The 22,530-nt window shown below is 42.2% G+C and overlaps 1 protein-coding gene across 1 annotated transcript; it reads right to left on the bottom strand.

Annotated features, from left to right (window-relative positions):
- Positions 1-169: 169 nt before the first annotated feature.
- ube2h (ubiquitin-conjugating enzyme E2H) lies at positions 170-22,319 on the bottom strand. The gene is made up of 7 exons (XM_079236234.1): positions 22,133-22,319; positions 8,392-8,468; positions 7,164-7,238; positions 7,023-7,062; positions 6,030-6,082; positions 4,700-4,828; positions 170-4,490 (listed from the first exon to the last, which is right to left on the bottom strand). The coding sequence occupies exons 1-7, from the start codon at positions 22,183-22,185 to the stop codon at positions 4,366-4,368; spliced, it is 552 nt and encodes a 183-aa protein (XP_079092360.1). The 5' UTR covers positions 22,186-22,319; the 3' UTR covers positions 170-4,365.
- Between the last annotated feature and the right edge of the window lie 211 nt (positions 22,320-22,530).

Raw genomic sequence — 22,530 nt, 5'->3', positions numbered from 1 at the left:
AGCAACGTTGATGAATAAAACTCAGGGTAATCCCAATTCTGATGAAAGGTAAATTTAATGTTTTTTTGACATCATCTGTACATGTTCTCTTCACTAAAGTCTTGAAGATACAGATATATGATACACATATAATGTGAAACATGAATTATCAGACTCAGACAACTTGTATACACATTGAATGTTTTATTAAAAAAAGAAGTTATAACAGTTTATTTTATACACAGCTATTTATGAGGTTATAAGCCTATTAATAGAGAGCATTTGTCTTTTTGACTAGCATGCCCACTTCACAATGCAAAGAAATAAACAAGAGGGCAAAGAGGGTGATCAAAATAAAACCACAGATAAACTTTTCAAAACAAAAAACCTTTTGACTTTTTGACCCTTAAGTATCACACACTAGGTAACAAATACATAGTTTCCATGCTGTGTGTGCCCGCTAACTCCCCTGATGGCAGCAGGAGGCCAGCACGGGGCACAAATCCACACAAGCACAAGACAGAATGGGAGCTGTGCACCAAGCGAGCCTCGACTACATACCAGAAGCATGCAAGTGCACAAGGAGATAGTTAACACACACAGGGGGGGGGGGGGGGGCTCTCAGTACTGTCTATGGATTCATTTCTATGTTTATGGATTAATGACAGATCCGTCCATTTGTTCGCCTTCCTCCTCATTGTATCCGGCAGGGTGCGGAGGTGTGTGTGCAGGTTTGGTTGTGGGGATTTGGCTCTGGACTGGACCTTCTAGTTAGAATGTTGAGGGCCACATCAAATCACGTTAATGTGGTTGTCTGGAGTCGCTGTTTATTAAAACGTATTAGCGAAGACATTGTTATCTGTACACCTGTGGTCTGAGAGCAGACGACGAGGGGAGAAAGCCAAAAGGAAATTAAATAAAAGCACTATAAACATGGTTCTCAATACTTTTTCAAAAATAATTTAGGATTCAAGTTGCAATGGGGAAATAGTCATTCGCTGGTTTGAGGACATTTTCTTTAGGTCTTGACCAAAGTTAAATACAACCTGAATCACAAAGGCAGTGATCATTTCTCTTGACCGTGAATAAGTAAATGTAGAGAGCAAAAGAATGAGGGAGGCCGCTGAAGAGATCAGATGCCTGTCATGTTTACCAGAGCAATACCAGGCCACAGTTTGAGTATATCATCAATTTATTGCCCAGCAAATGCAAATAATGCTTAAAACCTAAATCATGATTTTGCCCGAACACAACAGCCTTGTTTTTGAAAGACAAAAATGTAATTAGTTCCCTGTTGCACCATTACCTCATAATGTGCTACTTTATTACAATTCTCAACTCGGATATGCCATATTTTCAGCACTCGCATACAATACTGCCCAAATGTAAAAGTAAAACAAGCATTCAATCTGAATAACTGAAAACAAAACATAAAACTCAAGGATCTCAGCAGAGTTAAGAATTTAGCAAACCCATACCATACAGTGGCGCTTGATGAGCAAGATTAAAACACAAAAAAGGAGGTCTCTATAATGAATAAATACATTTATAGGCAGCTTAGGGAGAAAACGCCAATTGTGAGAGTGGGGTCCTGAATACGGTTTGCAGGTGTGTTCTGTTTAAATGGACGTGGATCACAAACTCCACCACAAACACTCCGAACACATGAAAACATTCACATAGCTTTATACTGCTTTGGACATGTGGAAAATCACAAAAGTTAGAGCTCTGCAACAGTTAAAATGGCTGCATCCTGCTGGAAGTTAACAACCAAAACCTCAGCAGACAGGATAAGAGAAAGTATTACCCAGAACCTTTGACATCCAGAATTCAGGGAAGTGTCTCTGTTCTAAATTGACATTCACATGTGATAATTATGAGCATATAATTGTGCATTTAAATCATGTTTTTGGCAAAAATCCAATCTCTTAAAAAAGGGTCGAACCACTCTTTTGATTTCTGTACAGTTCCATCCATCAGGCTCACGACAGGTCGACCACAACCCCGTGTCACACACACACACTCATCTGTACAACTCGAATTTGCAAGAGGACAAGCAGGCATGTCTATGGAGTATCTCACATTTCACCACACAACAGACACTAAACTAAAAGTCAGATGATTGCTTTATCAGGTAAGTATACCTAACTCGCTAACTCTACTGGGACACAGACATATAGCATGTGTGGCTATGTTGAAGTCAACACCCAGCGAATACTAACTATCCTGTCAAAAACTGTTCAACAAATATTATTCCCATCCTTCCAACGCGTTCTGGGTGAAGATGTTAAATGACTATGCAAGATACAACCAAAGTGTATTTCAACCCTGAGCCTGAAGTCTAACAATCCTACATCAGCTCAAATAAACCCAATGCTACTCAGCCCGGGGTAACTCCCCTCATCTGCGGAAATAAGTGTGGATATTTAGATGTCGGATCACAATTTGAACAGGATCACTTTATGGAAAGCGGAGAGGGAAACTAGGATGCGCTTTTCTAGTTACCTTTGAACCTCATGAATGTTTGGAAATGGTTTGGTTTTTGGGCAGTTCTTAAATGGTCACCCTTCCTATTGTGATGAGGCACAGAAGAGTTGAGATCAGAAGTGATGGCTTGACCTTTTGTCCCACTCGGGATGTACAATCGGCGACAAAGCAACCAGTCATTCTTGCTGCAATCTGTGACGCGAATACATGTCAAGGTTTTCTAGGTAGTTTGACTGCCACGTCGGTGTTTAGGGTTCAACACTGGGTTCTCGTGAGGCTACAGAGAGGCGTCTTATCACTGTAAAAGGTAGATGCTGTACATACACAAAAAACAACAATTCCAAACGTGTTGAACCCCCCTCCCCCTCCATCGGCAAAAAATGAAAACAAATGTACAGGAAATAAAAGACGGAAAAAAACAGCCAAAGGTCTAAGCTGCGATTGCAATTTCTTTCCACACATCATGGATTTACATCTTACCCCGCCACATTCAATCAACAATGAGTAACACCATTTTTTTTTTTGATAAAAAGGTAAAATCTATACATATGAAATAAATCCCCTCAACAAAAAAAATGCTATAAGCCTGATGTCATACATTTGGCTCTTATTTTGTAATCTTCCAACGAGAGATCCTGGTAGGGAGACATAAAGTGGGTGCATACACAGGTCGGACCTATATGAAGGGCATGCATGGGAGCAAACGCCAGGTAACAGTGGAATGTGAGTCGGACCGATACTACACAAACTGAAATCTTCAATAAATCACTTCACTTTTATGCTTTAACTCAATAAACACGTGACCACTTTTGCTGCTTTTCACTCAAATTAAAAACGGACTTTGGTGCTGGTTTTCTAAATTCACCAGAATAGGTGATAATTACATTCTTTCTCGACCTGAAAAGTTGTTCTCGACCAATAAACACTTCTAGAAATGTGTCCCAAAAGCAGGAGAGGTGATTGACAGCCATTGGCATCCTGCACAATGAGAAGATTTGGTGCTCGACTTGCCTCATGACAGAAATGTGCATGAAAAATGAAATCCATATGGTTAGATGTTTAAAGGGTAGCTCTGGTCCATTTCCTGTCCCCATCCCACCAAGTGAGTCTGACCAGACCGTCTTCACTGCCTTTATCCTCCATGCAGCTGGTGTACGCCGCACAAATCAACACCGAAAGCACCCAACACGTCTCTGTCACCACATTGTCACTCACCCTGTAACAAGACATGTATCTAATTCATTATTTTTCAAAAGTCCTTGTTAAGTATTTATTTTTTTGCTCTGCACGGTGGCACATGTAGACCGGCAGCAGGTCAACGACGAGTAACAAAAAGGTAAAGTAACATGCCGAGGTAGCATCCCGACTGAATGTTGAGAAAGATACGCTGGGGAAGCATTCAGGATGGATTTATGAGCTTTTTTTGGCACTACACTTCTTGTACTTTTAGATAAGGTGTGCGATGACACCTTGTGTGTGATTGTGTGCCTCAGGAACACCGTCTTGACTACAAGATCATATTGTAGAGCTATGCACCTATAGCAAGCAAGACCTAAGCAGCTCTACAAAAAAATAAAGGAAATTAGGGTTGAACATATATACTTTTTATACATTAAAAAAGTTAAATTTGAGTAAAGAAAAGAGATGTTCACGGGGAGACTTCCTGTCTACGCCTACATGACACACCTTAAAAATGTGGAGATAACAGGGGCGTGAGAAAGCAAGAGGGGGGTGTCTGTCAAACACACCAAAGGCTAGATATCCATAAAAATCCTTGTTTAGAAGTAATAATAATAAAATAAAAAATCAACTTGTTTAAATATCAATATTATAAGTCTGCTTTCTCATGGTTAGGAAATCAAATATAGTCTCTGTGGGGGTAAAAGGAGGAGGCGATCACTACAACTCCATGTCCTGGGCCTCGTCTTCTGAGAAATCAGACATGGAGCTTTCAGATGAGGAGTCGCCTGCCAGCTCCTCCTGCTCCTTCAGAGCCTCCTCTGTTGCATATTTCTGGATGTACTCTGTGGAGGGAAAAACAGAGACAGAGAGAGAGAGAGGGCGCATGGTCAGACAGGAAAAGGTGAGGGCCTAAACTCAAAGAAAATATACTATATATATATATATATATATTTATATACAATATATTTTGTGAGGTAGTAATATTGGAAAATAACCCAACAACCTAAAGGGATGTGGAATCTACACCCAACAGATTTCGCTAAGTTTTAACCTTTGATTTTCTGCTTGTACTCCTCTGGCCGGTGAAGGTACATGGCAGCTGCATCTCCATTCAGGGGGTCGATGGGGTTTGGGTACGCCAGCAGCTGGGGCAGGAACGACTCAAAGATGTTGGTCAAATCTGAGGAAGAAGGAAACGGATTACCACTTCACCAACTGAAAGATATAGGTGATCAGAAAATGATATAAGCTGGTGATATAATGTTACTGTCCGGCTTCCCCCAAATCTCACCATCAACCTGAAGGAAGCTGAGGGAGAAATGCTCACCCCAACTAATTAGATGTCGAACATCAAACTTGGCTACAGGAAAGCGTATAATCAATGTACACATGTATCAGTCAGCGATGACCCGACACAGATGTACGCTGCATCTACTCGTAACGAGATCTCACAGCCTGGCATCGGCTCAGAGAGGCTGGAACCACACTAATCCCTTTCACTAGCTCTCTGCTAGCAGGCCTCAGCTTTCTCTCACAGCTGAGGCCGAGTGGAGGAAAACAAATTCTGCGCTGGTCCCCAGGGTGTCACTGTTGAGCCCATTCAAGTCTATTTATTGTACAGTATCATCATGTTTACCTGATTCAATCAGTGGCTTTTGTTCCCTCTGGCAAAAGGAATCATTACAGACATTGCTTGGTTGATTGGTCTATTCTTTCCATGTTTGTCCAATCCAAAAAGGTAAAATAACTCAAATGTGATTCTTGACTTGAAAAAAAAAAAAAAAAGGCCACGCTACCTCACTTGACATTGATTAGTAAATATTTGGGCTCTTTATTTCAAAATGCTGGAATCAGAGTTTATTCTGAATAACGCCAGGTTTTAACACTTGCCTCGGGGTCATATCCAGAACACCAGTGAAAACAAATGGGGAGGCATTACTGTAATGCCATTGATATTGCTCCACAGCTATCTGAGCCGTAATGAGAAATTAATAGGGAAATAAGTAGAAGGGCACAGGGACATGCAGAGCAGCACAGAGAGCCGCGATGACAGGGGAGAAGAGCAGCTGGGTGACAACGCGTGAGTACGATCATGTGAGCGCGTCTTTCACAGCTGACAGACCGTCAATCATCCCTGTCGGAGGTGAATGTTTTCTGACCCCGCTGGGTGAGGCTACTACCCAGTTATTGTTCCCTTCTTCCCCCAGTAAGTAGATTAGGGCCCACTGTGCGCCCCTGCCTAATGTGGCCTCACTCTCTAGCCGAGGGGCCCGCAGTCACCTTCCTGGAGCTGATGGCACCGTGTCAAGTTATTCGCACATAATCACACAGACTCCAGTGGGGAAACTTAATATGGACACGTACGCAGCTGGGCCACTCACCATAAAGGGCTGTCCATGTCTGGTTGATGACATCTAAGCACACTGTCCCTGACCTGGGAAACAGAGAAGAAAACAGAGTTAGAGGGGTAAAAGGCCAAAGAGAGGGAGTGTCCCAGTCTGTCAACGCTTCATCAAGGCTCCTCCTTCTTTTGTCTCAAAGTAGAGTATGGGGGTGATGTGCTTAAAAGGAGAGCTCAGGAGATTGTTGTCAAGTTGTGAAATATCATAACCAGGTCAGGAATAACAGATAGTTGCAATCAAATAAGTATCAGTCACTGGGGACTATATTACTTTCAGTAGACCAATGACAAAGTCTGGGTTTGAATAATTGAAGCCTGACATAAACTCTACTTTTAGCTCTCGGAGTTATATTGATTTATAGTACACCTGACACATTATTGACCTGCCGTTTGTAAAGTGTTTAATTTAAATGATACCACTTGTACTGTAAACACGGTTAACATGGAACTCACCCCCAGTTTGAAACTGGTATTTACACATTTTCCTGGTGATGAATGCCAAACTTTCTGATGAGGCACAGCCTCAATGCACCATTCTCTTTGGTCTTTGCAAGAATACACTGTCCTATTTGGTGCTCCCAGGAGAGCAAACTTCACAGGGCATGTCCTTCAGAGGATCTGGCCTCTGAGCAGTGGACTACTGAGCCAAGAGAAACAAAGAGCTTGGCCCGGTTCAATATGTGTGGGATTGACTGCTGTTTGCAGATTGTGCCAAAACTAGGAACTCATATGAAAGTTAAAAGTGTAGTTCACAACATAAGCCGACTCTTGTTACGCTTATTCAAGGGCTAGAACACAACACACGAAAAAAGCAACAGAAATATTAATGAATTCAGCTCAAAACAAGCCAGCTCTTTACAGCATGACATAACAATATGCAAATATCATTAGATGAGCTTTAATACACAAGCCTTCATGTGACCAATAACCAGATGGTCTGCAGTGCCAACCCGTGACACTGAAATCAACTTACGCTTCGTCAATGTTGGGATGAAAAATCTTGTTCATGAATCCTGCAGAAGTAGAGATGATGAAAGTGTTAACAAAAAGTGAGGTGGGAAACCTCCCTCCCCCGAAGAATAATGTTGTCTTATCTACGACATAGAGCCCCTACCTATTGATGGCGATTTGAAAGGATATTTGTCAGGAAGATCTACTCGCACCTTCCACACGCCTCCTTCGTACGGTGCTGCACATGAGGAGGAGGACATAAAAAATAATGAGAAAAAGCCGTTGAGGGCAGACGAGAGACTTTCATCCCGTTGAACATCTCATTTCATCCTTTATGCACTCCAGTGGATTTCGACACTGTGGGGTTATATCAATTTTCTATACTTCTTTTCTCCGCTCGCAGAAACACAACAGAGAGAGGAACACTGAAGAAATGAGCTACACACACACACCTCCCTTTGCTAGTTTTCTTTTATCTTATGCAGTAATGCATTTCAGCCCAGGGGGCATTCTTTACTTTCAAATCACTTCATATAACACACCGACATCAAAGAGGAAGAGAGTGAGATTGCTTGAGTGTGTGGCGCACTCTCAGAGTAGCGGTGTGTAACAGGACCCTTGTGTGCAGTACTGTACTGAACATAGAGGAAAACACACTTGTTGAAGATGAATAGTGGGGAACACACACACACACACACACACACACACACACACACACACACAGGGTTTTTTTGTTGCCATTTTATTTGGCAAAGTTACAAGGCATCATAAACGGGGTCAAACGCTACCTTCCTCTAACTTCCTCTCTTTACCGATGCATACGAGGCAGTGGTTTCAGTGAGACAGATGTTGCGAGCAGCAAACCAAAGAAGTATTTCCTGCTGATGAGGCCACTCTCCTCTTCCACATTGCCCTCAAGCCGAGCTCCTCTGTTGTACACTCTGCTGCCTCAGGCCTGGTTTCAATCCATTCCCCGTTCCAGGCCTGCCGAGACGAACTTCTCTTTATGTTCCAGACAGGAGAGTGACTGATGACGTCAGCCCTGTATTCATTGTCATTTCATGCTCCTTTTACTTTAACTGCATGTCAGATGTGGGAAGATTATCAGTTTTTACACAGCAATGTCAATTTCTGTTATATTACTACTTTTAAAAGGTTACAGGTTTGGTCAGAGAAGAGGCATCAATGGGAGAGCATCCAAGATCCCAAATGGCGGATACACAAATAAACGTTTCTTTCATTTGTTAAATATTTCTTGGAATCCTACGGCCACTTTCAGGAGCTCATGGATGAGCCCGAATGAGGATTCAGCAACAAATCAGTTTAATGTGTCTGGACAGAAAGAAAAAATAATAAAGGTCAATGTAAAAAGTAGAAAAGAGAACACTTACTTCCTTGTGGTCCGAAAAACTTAACTACAAATTCATTGAGTCCACTGAGGATGGTGACTTCATGCTTGCTCTCGATGCTGTAAAGCCGTTAAGGACAACATCCTCACATGACATGCATAAACAAGCACAACAATAATGAACAATTATTGAATAATATTCAAGATCACAAACAATTTGGCCTCTGTGAAATAGTCCTTCAGCTGCTTCAGTTGATAGCTTGAGACAGATAATGAAAACAAATCAATGCAGGAAAATTACACTTGGATTCTGATTTGACTCTTAGTCCTAGAGCCTCATCTTCAATGGCAATCGATAGCCTCGCACCAATTTGTCATTCTGCACGTTCAATTAATATCCCCGAGACTGAATGTGAAGTATGTGGGCCAGCGATTCCAAAACAAAGCAATCATGCACACTCACATCGGCAAATCAGATCATATCCACCCATGCTTCAGAGACGCGCTGGCCTTCCTCCACCTGTCACTTTCTAATAGACAACAAGTCCTCACTGAGAAACAAGGTACAGAAGTCCAACCCCTTAGAATGAAAGAAAAAGGACAGAAAACAGCTTTGTTTGGTGTAATCTATTTCTGAATCCCTTAGCAGAGTGGCTCCATTAACCCAAATAAACAAATACTCCAGCCAACCAGAGAGAAGCACTCTGCATGTGCCAGTTACTTAACCGAGATGTGCTTCTGTCAAATGGTGAATTATGAGGTCAAAACCATTTAATATTAAGTAGTTTAACAAGGCCTCTTTGATGAAGCTCATGTGCATCATGAGTTATTCATTTCTGACCATCTAATCAGCATTTTAGGGATCTACAGCGAGGTAGCTGCTCTCAAAATATGTTTTAACCTAACCCTCTCCATGCAACATACTGCAGATAATGTGGACTCTTATTAATAATAGTAACACCTGGCTCGCACATTGACATACAGTCTAATTGGATGCAGGAATCTTGGAACGTCAAACAAGAAAGTTAGAGAAAAAAAGGGCCGCCTGACTCAACTGTGGAGCCGGCCATATTTATCAAATAAATCTCCCACAGAAATAGTTAACACTCCAGTTACACACTGACAATCATAACAAACCCTTCAGAATTTTGGATTATTTGTATTCAGTGGAGAATCCAATATTACAGCTATGAGCAGATAATATATGCTCGCTCCGATTAGAGCTATAGAGCACAGAGAGTAAATGAACATGTGTAAAAGAGAAGGAAAACGATCACAAAATCAGAGTCAGAAGTATTCTGAGATGTGATCAAACTCAGTTGTCCATGCCACACAGTAGCAGCTGGCGGGTCAATGAGTGCGTTTCCCATTAGCGGTAGCCCTGACCAAAAGGGTTAAATCAAACTGCAGGTTATTTTAAGCTTTGGTTGAGTCTGCAAAGAGCAGACCGATTCCCTGGCTTCTGCAAGGAAATGTGTCATTATCAGACAGAAGAGGAAGCTCTCTGTTCTCACTTGTGTTGGCATCAAACAGCCATTCTGAGGCTCTTTGATGCAAAGTCCAGAGCAGAATAAATAACCACCAAGTAAGAAGACAACACGAGCAAAAACAACAACCAGCCATATGCAATAGGGAGACTCCAGTCAGACTTGTTTGCATTCTGCAGTTCACCAAGTTCTGCCCTTCATATGAGGATACACATGCACCGCACAAACAAAGCAGTGAAACTACTGGCGTGTGAGTGAATGTGTGTACAAGCACGCGAGAGAGAGGAGCAGAGCTGAGGAGGGGGATGGTATGGACTGTGTACGTTATGTTATAGAGGACAGCAGTGAGGCAGGGTGGGGGATAAGATATTAACGGGGTTGAAGCAACACCGATAATGCTGCCGGCTAATTGACATTAGCCATACTGAGCGAGAAGCCGGGAAACAACCAGTCAACCTGTTAAAAATTAGATTCAACACAACCGAATTAAGAGCGAGCAGAAACGCAAAAGGTCGGAGTCTTGGTGATCTGTAAATATTCGTGTGACCATGTGAGCAAAAAGAAGGAAGAGGAGGAAAAGGAGGTGGTAGGTGAAGGGAGAAGCTCAAATTGCATCGACTGACTTCTCGCCTAACGTTACACTCGCATGATAATGATGTGAACACAAGTTACACTGACCAAAAAACACTTAAGTTTAGTCAAGAGTCACAAATAACCAATACGCCCACCATCACAAATACAATCACGGGCAGCACACATTACTTACAATCTTTATGTAATGAAACAGCAACACTCCTCTAATCTAAGCCAATCCCTAAACTATGTATTCACTTTGACAGTCATGTCTTTGTACAATGGTTCAATCCACCGGCCTTTTGTTTAATACAGGAAGACCGAAACCTGCAGGCACTTATTCCTCCCACCCAAAGTATAGCTACAAGTCACCGTCAGCAGCCTCCTCCCCTCAGGAAGGAGTTTTAGGCAGGTCCTTTAGAACAGAGAGGAGTTCCTGGTCGAGCCAGTAAATTTGACGGAGTAAAAGATGCATCGAGGGAGTAGTTGACAAACAGCCACCGAGCCAGTCGAGCAGAGAGATAAAGATATGTGGTCGGTCGCAAAACAGGACGTGCAGGACATTCTGTATAATAAACAATTAAGAATGCATTGTCTTCTTGTTTGGATTTTTCTAAAACAAAAAGGTGTGACAGGACGCCAATCAGTTTCACCGGAACAGCTGGCACGAAAAGAAGACACAAGTTGGATTGTATGGTGCATTCACACGCACATCAACACTACAGTTACACTTGAGGCGTTCAGTAGTGCGTTCAGGTGCTTCAGTGTCTAAATTCCAGTCAAGTGAAGTCATTAAGTTACATGAATGCTGTAAATGAATAAATTGGCAATAACCTGATTCAACCTACATCTTGAATATTAAAAGAGTAGATCTGCTTTCCTTTAAAAGCTGGTATTTACTGCTATAATTACATGTAATCATATCACACATCGCTTGGTTTGGAAAAATCTGATTCAAAGTATCTTTCAATATTTAAATAACACAGAAACTGAAAGTGGTTACTGATTAATCCACATATTTATGAATAGGATACGTCTTATTCCATATAGTAATATGCATTTAACACATTAATTGTCACCTAACCAGGATAGTTTCAACCGATTTTAGGACAATTAACTCCGAACACACAGTTTTTGCTCACATTTATTTGTTCCTCAATCTCATCATAACGACAAACTGTTCATCCCCCCACCTTGGATTAGTATAAATTATAATCTGTGAATAGCACCGGGTCAATATCCTTTTACACACACTTGTAATCTGATACATAGAGACCAATCAATCCAGACACACATCTTCACTGCCGTATCTCACACAAGCCTGAAAACCCTGAACAGCAACACTCCTGTGTGTTAACACTGTTTCACTGCAAGACTTTTCATATAATTACACCTATTTCAACAGTAACACACACTTGCACTTTAAGAAAGGTCCAAAAGACCTACTTCCAGGCCACCAATTAGCCTGTTTCAAAGTTGATCTAAGCACTAAATTCAATGTTATCCTGATTTTGAACTTCATACAGCACGTTTAGAGGCTCAAGTGTAGAAATATGTAGTAAATAGCATTTAGGGTTGTGGTCTAGACATGTCTTGTTTTCCTTTTGGTCCATTTAGGCCACTATCCCGGTCTGACGCGAGATTAAAATATCTCATCCTGACCAAACTCCTTCCAAGTATGGAAAACAAACTTGATGGGGAATCATAAACAGCACTGTGTCAAACAATGTGGTGTCAACCATGCGTGAACATTTCCCTCTTTGGAGACGAGGGAAGTTGTTGATCTGTCGAAAGGGAGGCACTGGCTAGTTTCAAAGCATCTGTAACTCATTTTGCTTTTGAGGAGTGAAAGGGAAAGAAAACCCCACACTATCCTTTCATAGATAAAATACATTTTTAGAATTCAGTATCAGCTTCTTATTTTCTTTCTCGTTGTGAAAAACAAAGCAATCAAAAAGTGCTAACGTGCTTTAAACAGCAACATCAGCACAGAAAGAACTTCAACTATTCTACAAACTGACTCCACAGGTCAGAGTAGACTATTCACATCTGAGAATGCAATACTCTGACCGCCTGCTGACACCTCCAGCTTCAAGTAATCATTTTAAAAGGAAAGGTACAGAGCTTCTGGGCAGACTAGGCTGAAATAACAGGAAAGGCAGCAACTCAAATAATCCCAAAAGCATTGGGAGCGAGCTAGGTTACCGAGTAGCAGAAGGAAGTAGTAGAATGTAGAATTTCCAGTTATTAATGGCAGTAACCAGAGAAGAAGACTGTGAAAGACTGAACATAAGACGCAAAGCAAAAGTTAAGAAGCCTGCTTGAAGGACATTAATAGTCCATAACCCCCCGAAAAGCCAGCGGGGAAGAGAATCATAAAAAGGAGAGAGTAGAAGAAGGTCAGCAAGCAGAGCAGGGGGCTGAAACAGGGGAGAAAGAGAGCATGAGAAGATGATGCAGAGAGTTGTGAAGAATAAAGCAAAAAGAGAGGCATTAAAAGAGGGAGAGGCAGAGACATAGTGATGCAGAGATAATGAGAGAAAAGAGTTCAGCCTACTGAATGCTCATCGGGCCTTGCAGGCAGATCTGTGGACGTGAATGACATCATTGCTGTGGACTGCAGGCCGATGATGATGACTTTGCCTGTGTGTTTACAAGACGCATAAACGTGCAGAGCCCGAGTCTGGATTTGACTACTACTAAGAACAAGAAGCTTAAAGAGATAACGGGTTAAGAGTAAATCAAGAGTTACAGGCGATTGATTGACGTTTCAGTGGGAAATTGCAGAAGTAAAGTATTGTTTTTCAGCGTTGTTCACAAGCGCTTTTGTTTGGAACACGGTTAAAATAAATAAGACCGAATGTACTGAGATGACAGCATCAATAAGAAACCCTCCAAAAAAAAAAGAAAGAGAATGCAAAGTCATCCCCTATCACTGGGGAATGTATACTGTAGCTATGTTTCAGCGAGATGAAATGCCTTGCTGCATAATCCTCATATGTTCATGCTGTCAGTAATCATTTTTGCACGGGACTAGTACTGTGGCCTTGGATAGAACCCATGGTGTGAAAAGGATTTATGTTTTAAGCACATAGAGATTAAAGGCTGTTGATTTGTCAAATGATCTTGTTTTAATGGCAGAGGAAACACTATAATCTTCACAGAGAGCAACTCGTTTCAGAGCACATCTTTGTTTAGAAATAAGGAGACCGCAACCCTCTCTTTGGTTTCCCTCCCTTAAACACAGATCGTGGCTGCAAAGTACAATCTAAGACCTTGCAGATGAAAGGCAGGAAATATAGCAGGCGTCCTCAGAGTGTACGCAAAGGGTTGGCTTCCTCCGCCGAAAAATATGCAAGCTACCAAGAGAACAAGCTAATAAAGAAGTCTTGCTCACTCAAGACAGAGAGCTACATTTTGCGATGAGGACAACAGGCGTGTTCGTTTGAAAGATATAATGAAACCGAAAAAAAAGCCAATACCAACGTTACACCAACAACAAAGCTGTTCTTCCTTCTTCTTCTTCTTCTTCTTCCCAATACGGGCTCAATATTCAAAGAGAGCAGAGGAGAACTCATGTTTCAGCATCACTTTGAGTCTCAGAGTGTTTGCTTGTTTGCAGTCTCTGGCAGTCTATATTTATACATGTGCATCGTTTCATCTGAAGTCTTAACCTGTGTGGAAATGTGCCCGTGTTTGTGCAATACACTTTTCTTTTTTTTGATGTATTAGTGCTCTGAGCCAAGCAGGATTACAGTGTGACCTCCACGACACTGGTCTGAAAACAGAGGCAGCCAGAGGAGCAGAGCCAGCGTCCTGCCACAGCGGGCAGAGGGGTGATGGCCGCTGTGTCGCTGTGACAGTGTGATTTAATCAGTTCAACACCAAACAAGCACCGACACCAATCAACCCCCAAGGACCCATTCCTCTTTCACGCTTCCTCTCATTCCGAGGCCAACGTCTTCGCCCAGTCTAACTCTCTCAACTCTATCTTAATGCAGATCGGGAGTCGAACTGAATCGTTTCAACCGCCAGAAACCAGCTCAATGACTCAGTGGATAGATGATCCTGTGAATATATGGTGAGCTTGAAGGGGACGGAAATGAGAATGACTCACACAAGACAAGTTTAACAACAGCTCCCATTCATTTTGACTACAGATGGCTCCACATGATGATATGAAAATAAGTATGTTTCTTATACCGATCTCCTAATTTAGATATTGAACTCAATGAGAGTCACTGTAGATTTGTTTTAAGTAAGAAGTCCTTTCGGGCGACATTAAGGTGAAAACAACCAAACGAGTCGATACTACAAAAGAAGTATTGTGGGAGAAAGAAAATGAAAAAAAGAAGCCTAGATACAAATTGTTCACAATGCAGAAGTTTTAATTTGGGCGCCGTAGTAAAGTAGCTAATCATCAAGCCGGCTTGACAGAACTCAAAGGTCACATTTTGTTGATTCAGGGTTCTTCACATGGTGGCCAACTGTAGAACGAAGGTGCGACAGCGATAAGGAGTTACAATGCGTTGCTTGACTGTGTGCTGCCCTCCACTGTACAGGACGTACAAGCCAACGCAATGCATACTGCCAGTTATTCGTGGTCACAAATCTGATGTAGGCCATCTCTGAAACAACCGCGGCTCCTCGGCCAACGTCCTTCATTGTCAATGTAAGGCATGTTTTTTCTCAGCCCCGGCATGAGGCGCTGATCATGACTGCCTTGGCTGGCGCTGATAACTGGAAATAGGTATACTGGTGTGATACTAACATGCCTGCGGTCAGGCCAGCTGCTCTCACTTCCCCTTTTCCTGCCCAGATCCCACAAGAGATCGTTTTGTAGATCTGGGGTGCTGAGGACTTAAATCACCACTACAACACACTTGTAAACAGATTAGGCACATGTGATCATTCTATGTGGAAGCAAAACAACTAAATAAACCACAAGGAGTGATCTAATAGTTCAAAGACCAGGCTAGAATAGTCCTTTGTGTCGATCACATTCGGATGTCTACAAACATATGAAGGGATCGGAAGATTTCGGGACATGCAGCTTTCTTCAGGTCAAGATTCTACTTTAACTTCTGCTTATCACTAAAAACACAACATGAGCTTCATTAATCTCCAACAGAAAATGGGTAACACATGTGACAGACTTTAATCGCGACCGAAACAGCCCTGTTATCCTCACGTTTACGCTCCACTCTGCCAAATAGTGCCGCCTCACAAACCATCTCGGGAAACGAATCAGACTGCAGTTAAACGCATTTTGGTCAGACGGCCCAGTTCAGAAACTCGTATGATCACAGTCACACGGCTTAGGTAAATATTTAGAACTGTGCCACAGCACTTGTTTTGCATTGGAGCTTTGATACAACCACGCTGATACATTTGTCTCTCTTTCAACCACTTTGGCAGATTACAGTACATTTTGTTGTGGTCAGGTTTATGGAATTATTAAGAACTATGTGAGTAATATGAAATGGAGCAGGCTAGCTCGCTGATGGAGCTCTTGGTGCCAGCGTGTGCAGTCGGTGAAAAGAAAACCTTGCAGCACGTTTTACATATCAATGGGCACATGGCCCCAAAGGCCTGACTCACTGAAATCCACATGCCAATTCATGGTTGCTTTTAAGTGCTGCACACTCTGGATGGTGGATGGGAAGTTAATTATCTCTATGAATATTTCCGTTTCTATTATGTATTTTGACATAAAACAAAAATCAACATCTAGAATTTCAATTTTCATTTATCGTAGAATAAGACAAAGGATTACAACTGTAATTCTAACAGTTACTTTACAGTAAACACATTGTACCCGGTTCAGAAGGCTGTTATCTCAGCGCACATGCAAATGTGGAAAGACAGGTATACAATCCACCCCTGGGGCTAAAACACCTTGTGATGAACATTTGCAACCAATATTATAGGAACAGTTTTGAAAATTCAAATAAATGCAAAAGCCGCATGTGCAGTGAAACGATAAAAACCCTCTTTCAATCTGCCTCCAGAAATAAAAGAGGAACCACACAAAAAAACCCAGCTGAGTACTCAACAGTTAACCCAAAATATATTTATTTTGCAATGCAGATTTGGTTCTCATTGAACACGGGCCTGAGAATACTACGTTAGCTGATGGTTACCTCCCTGTGTGAGAGATTTAACGGCACAGCACTGCACAGTTCTTTGTCTTCGCTGGTGGGAGATGAGAGCCCACCCACTGCAATCAAAAGTGAATCCCTCAGCTGCTCCTCCTCTCAGCCCTTCACTAAATCAACAGTCTATTTACAGCAATAGCACGGAGTCTGAGCGACTGAGCTGCGTGCATACACACAAACAAAATTATCATTAATGATCACAAAACTGAGCCAGGGCAGGAGAAACAATGAGCTGAATCGGAGGCAACCATCTAATGAGCAAATCTACCAACAGGCAAGGCAAGATTTGCCGTCTGTTGTAAAGACCCCCCCCCCTCCTCCTCCTCCTCCTCCTCCTCTCCCCATTTCAACACTGACATGTTGAGGAAACCGCTAACAAACCAGAATTACAGTGTACTGAGTGATAGACGCCACAGCTAATTTTATCAGAGCAGACACACAGATAGTGAGGTGTAGGGTGTGGAGAGTGTGAGTTGCACTTTTTTGATAAGGCTCTGTAGCTTCATACACAGGCGTACATTTTGATCCAAAACAGAAAGGATACTTTAAAGTCAACTTCTTAAGTGCCTCGTGTCACCGGCCCATATGCCATATGACCAAATGTAGCTTGTTCGATTTTCCACACTAAAGCAGCCGCACACGTGAGCGACAGAGGCAGGCTGAGCTCCCCAGTGGAAGAAGGAAAAAACATCATGCAAAACAAAGAGAGGAACTTCAGTCCATCTGTTTTTCTAAAGGGAACTCAGCGATGCGTGCAGGAAGCTTCACTGTTAGCACTGTGGGATTAACAGTGAGGGCCTCAAATCTCCTACTGTCGGAGATGCCTTGCTCCTGGAACCCCAAAACAGGGCTGTCAATCAAGGTGAGGGCCCCCTGACTAGAAGGGGCCTCATCCACAATTCACTGGATTACCGTATTTTTTTTAAAAGGGAAAAGAGCAGGAGCTTGTTTCAGGTTGAATGATGTAGCATATTTATAAACATACCAAAGGCGCATGTACACTCACAAAGTAATCACAAATAAAGGATATTTAGATTTAAAGAAGCAGACACTGCAGTATTTTTAAGCTTTCAGACTGAGAGAAAGAGATAACTAGAACAAAAACACAGCCCAAAAGCCCCTCACATATACATCTTAAAAGAAAACCATTTTAATTTAGTTATTATACTATCATCTTTCCCAGGACTTGAAGTCACCATAATTATCTCAGTTCAGCGCTGCTAATTTCATACCATCACTGGTTGAGAGTTACAGCAACATTGTCTTATTCAGTGTTTGAGCTTCTTACTACAGATTAAATATGAACCTGTAGCTACAATGAACATTGTGTAAAAAGTGATAATTGGGCTTTCGGCTGAACCATATGGCTAATGCCTACTAAAGAAAGGAAAACGTGGCTTAAGTGAAGTCCCATCGCCAGACTCCGATCCAAACAACATATAATTTGACTTTGTAGAAATTGAAACATCTGTTTTGTGTTTTTGTTGGTCGCGTGCTTTTATGCAAAATGCTTCTGCAGGCTTTCTGTAACCCTCCTAGCTGCTTTGTATCTCCATGCTGTAGTTATTTATATTACACCACAATAAGCATTTTTATTATGTTTATGCAACTTCATCGCCAGACCAGAGCTTTCCCCATTCTCGTCAGGAGTCCAGCGTGCTCCTATTCATTCAGCTAACCTCTCAGTTCAGGACCAGGCAGAACACTGCTGGCTCCTTCGCTACAGTAAACTGTGTCCAGTTGGTTCAGCCCCGCAATAATAGCGCTGGGTGCAGATTAGCTGCCTGTGACTGTGTGACATGCTCTGACACAGCAGCGGGAGGTGGAGGTCACATGGGGCTTTTGTAAACGTGAAACACAAAAGACTCCACTGCTGATGCTGTCCGGATGTCATGTTACAAGCACACAATGGGGCAGAAACAGTGTGCAGATCAAGCTCAGAATTGGTATTCCACTCAGGGAGGATGAAGGGATGTGGAGGGGAAGGGAGTAGGGGAGGGCATTAAAATTAGAATAAAAGAGCGTGCAGGTGGACACTGACCCTAGAAGACTAATCCACGATTGTGGACAACTGAATAAATCAAGATTACTGAAGGCCAAATGCTGCCTCAACAATCCCTCCAGGGAAGAATGACCCACAACATATCTGTATCATATGTCTAATTTGCGATGACATGATTTAGACCCATATACACTGGTATTTATGCCAGGTATGATGATGGATACTTGGGCTGGTGAAGTATGCAACACCCCTCCCAACAACTCCCCAGTCTCGGATATAATTCATCTGTGGCCTCGCTTCACAGAACTGCTATCCAATCACTTTCAGACCTTCCGGCAGCATTGGAAAGGTTGAAAAGTAGACGGGAGACGGAGTTTGGTTTTCATAAAAAATATCTAAACATCCCCTCCGATGTAATGAGATTTCTTAAACAAATACACACCGCAAGTCTTCAGGCTCATTGTGTTGTCATGAAGATAAACACTTCATCAGGACAATGGACTAAAGAAGTGCCGTTTCCAAGAGCCAAACAAAGCGAGCTTTACCGATTAGAACGAAAGTCTCAAACTCTGAGCCATTAGTTTATCTACATCTTCTAGCATTTTTACTGAATACATCCCATTACTTTCCTGTCACACAAATTGTTCAGTATGTTTTTTTTTACCATGTGAAAAAAAAGAGTATGTAAGGTTTCACATACAGCATGCAGTAATTATTTGAAATATCACAGTTTATCAAATAGAGGACGAGGGAGAGGCTTAAATAAATAAAAAACAGACTGTCCCAGTCGCTGCATTAAAATCCAAAGGCCAGACACCACAAGAGCTTGTGTTCACATTCAAAATAGGCTCAGTTCTTTGTAATCTACCTGTGCTCAAATTCCAGCAGCTTACTGCTTGAAAGCGTTTGTAAAGCGAGTGGAATGATGAATATATGCAAATAATAGCACCACTACCTACACAGTATGTGCAGTCAACCCCACACACCAAGCTGAATGTAAATCCCTTGTAAATGACACACTCTAAGACTCTTGTTCAGGAACATCGTGTTCCAAAATTATAGCAACATGTCCAAGAGCCAGACCAGTGGCCAAAAGTTAAGAACCACAGTTTGGCAAGAACTTGACAATAAAAAAGCCGTCTCTTGCCACTCAGGAGTGTGAACGAGTCAGGGACACAGAGGAAAATATGATATCAAGTCAGTATAAACCAACACTTAATGTCTGCTCTGTGACTATATTTCATTGACATTTTAATTGCATGCAAATACACAGAAAACTGTGCATTTGGTGATGAAAGCAGGCTGCCATCCATCAGCATGGCTCAGGACCAAGCTTAAACCCCAGTGATATGAAATGCTGAGGTCATTCTGACATTCATTTTCATGAATCCCCCAATGGTCCACGCTCTAGATTCTCAGCTCTCTGGTGGCCGCAGCAAATTAATGCGCGAGGGCTCTCAGTGTCATCCCGTAAGAAAGAAGCCACTCCTTTCTAAAAGGTAGTGTGAGTTTCTGGTTGTGGTGACACTAGGGGAGAGCAGGGATAGGGAGCACAGAGAGGAGGTTGTTACTGCTAGTTTTGCTCTGGGGACACAACGAAAATAAGGAACTGTTTCCCATACCAGTAACCTGGAGCCCTTCCTACTTTCACCCAACAAGACAAGACCAGTCAGCAGTGAATCTCAAGTCTGTAGGCCTACATTTAAACACACATGGCTGTCACCCTCAACACTTGCAGACCACCGCTCACTCGTGGTAGAGAAAAACAAACTGTCATTGTGTGGCATCGAGCAAACCTGCTCTCGTCTGTCAATCAAGTAACTCGAGAAAGAGGGGGTGTACGACTACTGCAAGGCTGTTTGTCTGTGTGCCACAATCCTTAAAAACTCTTGGTCTGTCTGGTCTACCACTCTGTCATGGCTGCCATAGCCTACACATGAGTGGAGGAGGGGTGGGGGAGTGTCAACTTGCTCAAACAAGTATATTTGCTAGCTAGATAACGTGATAAAATGCCTCAGGTAACAGGCAAAATGACAAGAGAAATGTCAAAAGAATTAGCTACAGCGTCCTGGTATTCACATATATACCACTGCTATTCCAACTCTAGATGGTCATGTATGAGATCAGATGTAATTACGAAATGCACAAGTCAGATAATTTTAGGTATAGATATTTGATTTAATTGAAAACTTGATAACATTGAAAAAGGATCAAACAACTAAGATTTTCAAACCTTTCCCTTTCAACCATCATGTTGACCCTGTTGGGACAAGTTACCCTTGTTGGTTATGAACCAGCTGAGTTCTAGCCCCATACTTGACTAAGCTGCACAGCCATCAGCTGTTCCAAGTCCCTCCCTCTTGTCGTTTCTGGCTAGTAACAGGCCACCCAATCATTAAGCTGGTTTCCACTGTGCTGGGACAAAAACAAAAAATACTTGTTCATAATGATTTTCTTGGAGATTTTGTGGACTGGAAATGAACCCTTATGCTTCCATTTAGAGCCCACTCTGTCAGCCCTGAGTGAAGTTGAACAAAAAAAAAAAAAAATCAGTAGGACAAAACTAAACATGGTGACAACGACTTGGGGGGGAAACAACCCACTTAAAAGTTAAAGCATTCCACAATGAAAACGACTGCAGGCCGATGACACCCGGTGCACCACTTAACAAAACAGCTGCCACATTCATTCCGATACGTGCAGCAAAACACTACAACCACTCCACAATAAACACAATTTAGCCCTCCATATGCCTCCAGACACTGAAGTACAGTGAGACACAGACACAGATCAGGTGGCCATTTTGATGTTGAAATTAACCAGCAGACTAGCCAGCCAGTTCGGCAGCGTTACAAGGTACAACACACAATATGTCAATTGGCAGATGCAATAACACAATTAGCAAACCCCGAGTAGAGTTACACAGTGAAGCTATTGAGACCCAGAATGCTGCAACAACGCCAACGTGTTTTTTTATGAGAGCAGAACAAAAGACAGCAGCATTTTGCAGATTAGGTTAGCCTTACGTTATGTAAACAAGCTCGTGTCAACGTGTAAAGGTGCAGTTTGACTCAACTCCCCTGACAACAGGCTGGACAAAGGATCCACATTTCCATAAGGTGTTTTTTTTAAACACAGTCTACAGCTGTCAGGTATGTTAGTGGTGCCACGAGATGAAAGACACCTCTGGAAAAAAGGAGTATCGTCAGCGTCTGCTCGGCTGTCAAATAAACTAAACAGCAAACAGTTTGGAAATGCTATACAAAATTATTTAAAAAAGGCATGGGACCGATGTGATTAGCTAGCACAGCTGTCCCGATAAGCGACTGGAGGTTCGCAGTACAGAAATAGCTAACACTTGGCTTTGCTAGCAAAATGTTGTTTACACAAAAACACCAGTCGTTCACAATGAAAGCTCTCTGCTTTGGGTTACAACGAAAAACAGGCAGCGTCAACAAACAGGTTTTGCTCATCATATCATATTTCACACTATACATCAGGACATAACATTAGCTGACAGGACAGCGCACGAGCGACTGTTGTTTATGTTCTCAGAAAGGATACAGTTTCACCACGTCGGTATCCATTCGCCTTTTACCCGGACTTGGAGACGACATTTTTCCTATTTCCACCGCACAGCACCAGTAAGTAAACTGAAATCTAGCCCCCGAAACGCTAGACAAGTCTAGCAAACGGTACTATCCGAAAGTTAACATTTGTTTTCGGAAATGTTCACAGCAAAAAAAAAGGTCCTCACGGTTCAATGTCTCTCTGTCCTAGTGAGTCGCGGAGCTAACGTTAGACCTGTTCACTGCCTCTGAGCGTTCTGACCATGGTCCTGACAAGTAGGGATCCCTCCGCGGCCTACGTCATATAACTGCGACCAGACGTCAGCATAAATGTTTATTTTGTAGTTTTATTGAGAAGACCTTTGGTACTGTATCTTGCATGTAATTGTACAA

Source organism: Taurulus bubalis (assembly GCF_910589615.1).
Source record: "Taurulus bubalis genome assembly, chromosome: 20".
Taxonomy (NCBI): domain Eukaryota; kingdom Metazoa; phylum Chordata; class Actinopteri; order Perciformes; family Cottidae; genus Taurulus; species Taurulus bubalis.
Note: the sequence above shows the minus strand (reverse complement) of the source record. Positions and strands in the feature narration are given on the sequence as shown.

Excerpts from the sequence above, each read along its gene's own strand:
- ube2h (XM_079236234.1), bottom strand. The coding sequence starts at position 22,185 with ATGTCGTCTCCAAGTCCGGGTAAAAGGCGAATGGATACCGACGTGGTG. Across the intron at positions 8,469-22,132 it reads GATACCGACGTGGTGAAACT|CATCGAGAGCAAGCATGAAG; the intron begins GTATCCTTTCTG and ends ACGGCTTTACAG. Across the intron at positions 7,063-7,163 it reads TTTCAAATCGCCATCAATAG|GATTCATGAACAAGATTTTT; the intron begins GTAGGGGCTCTA and ends CTACTTCTGCAG.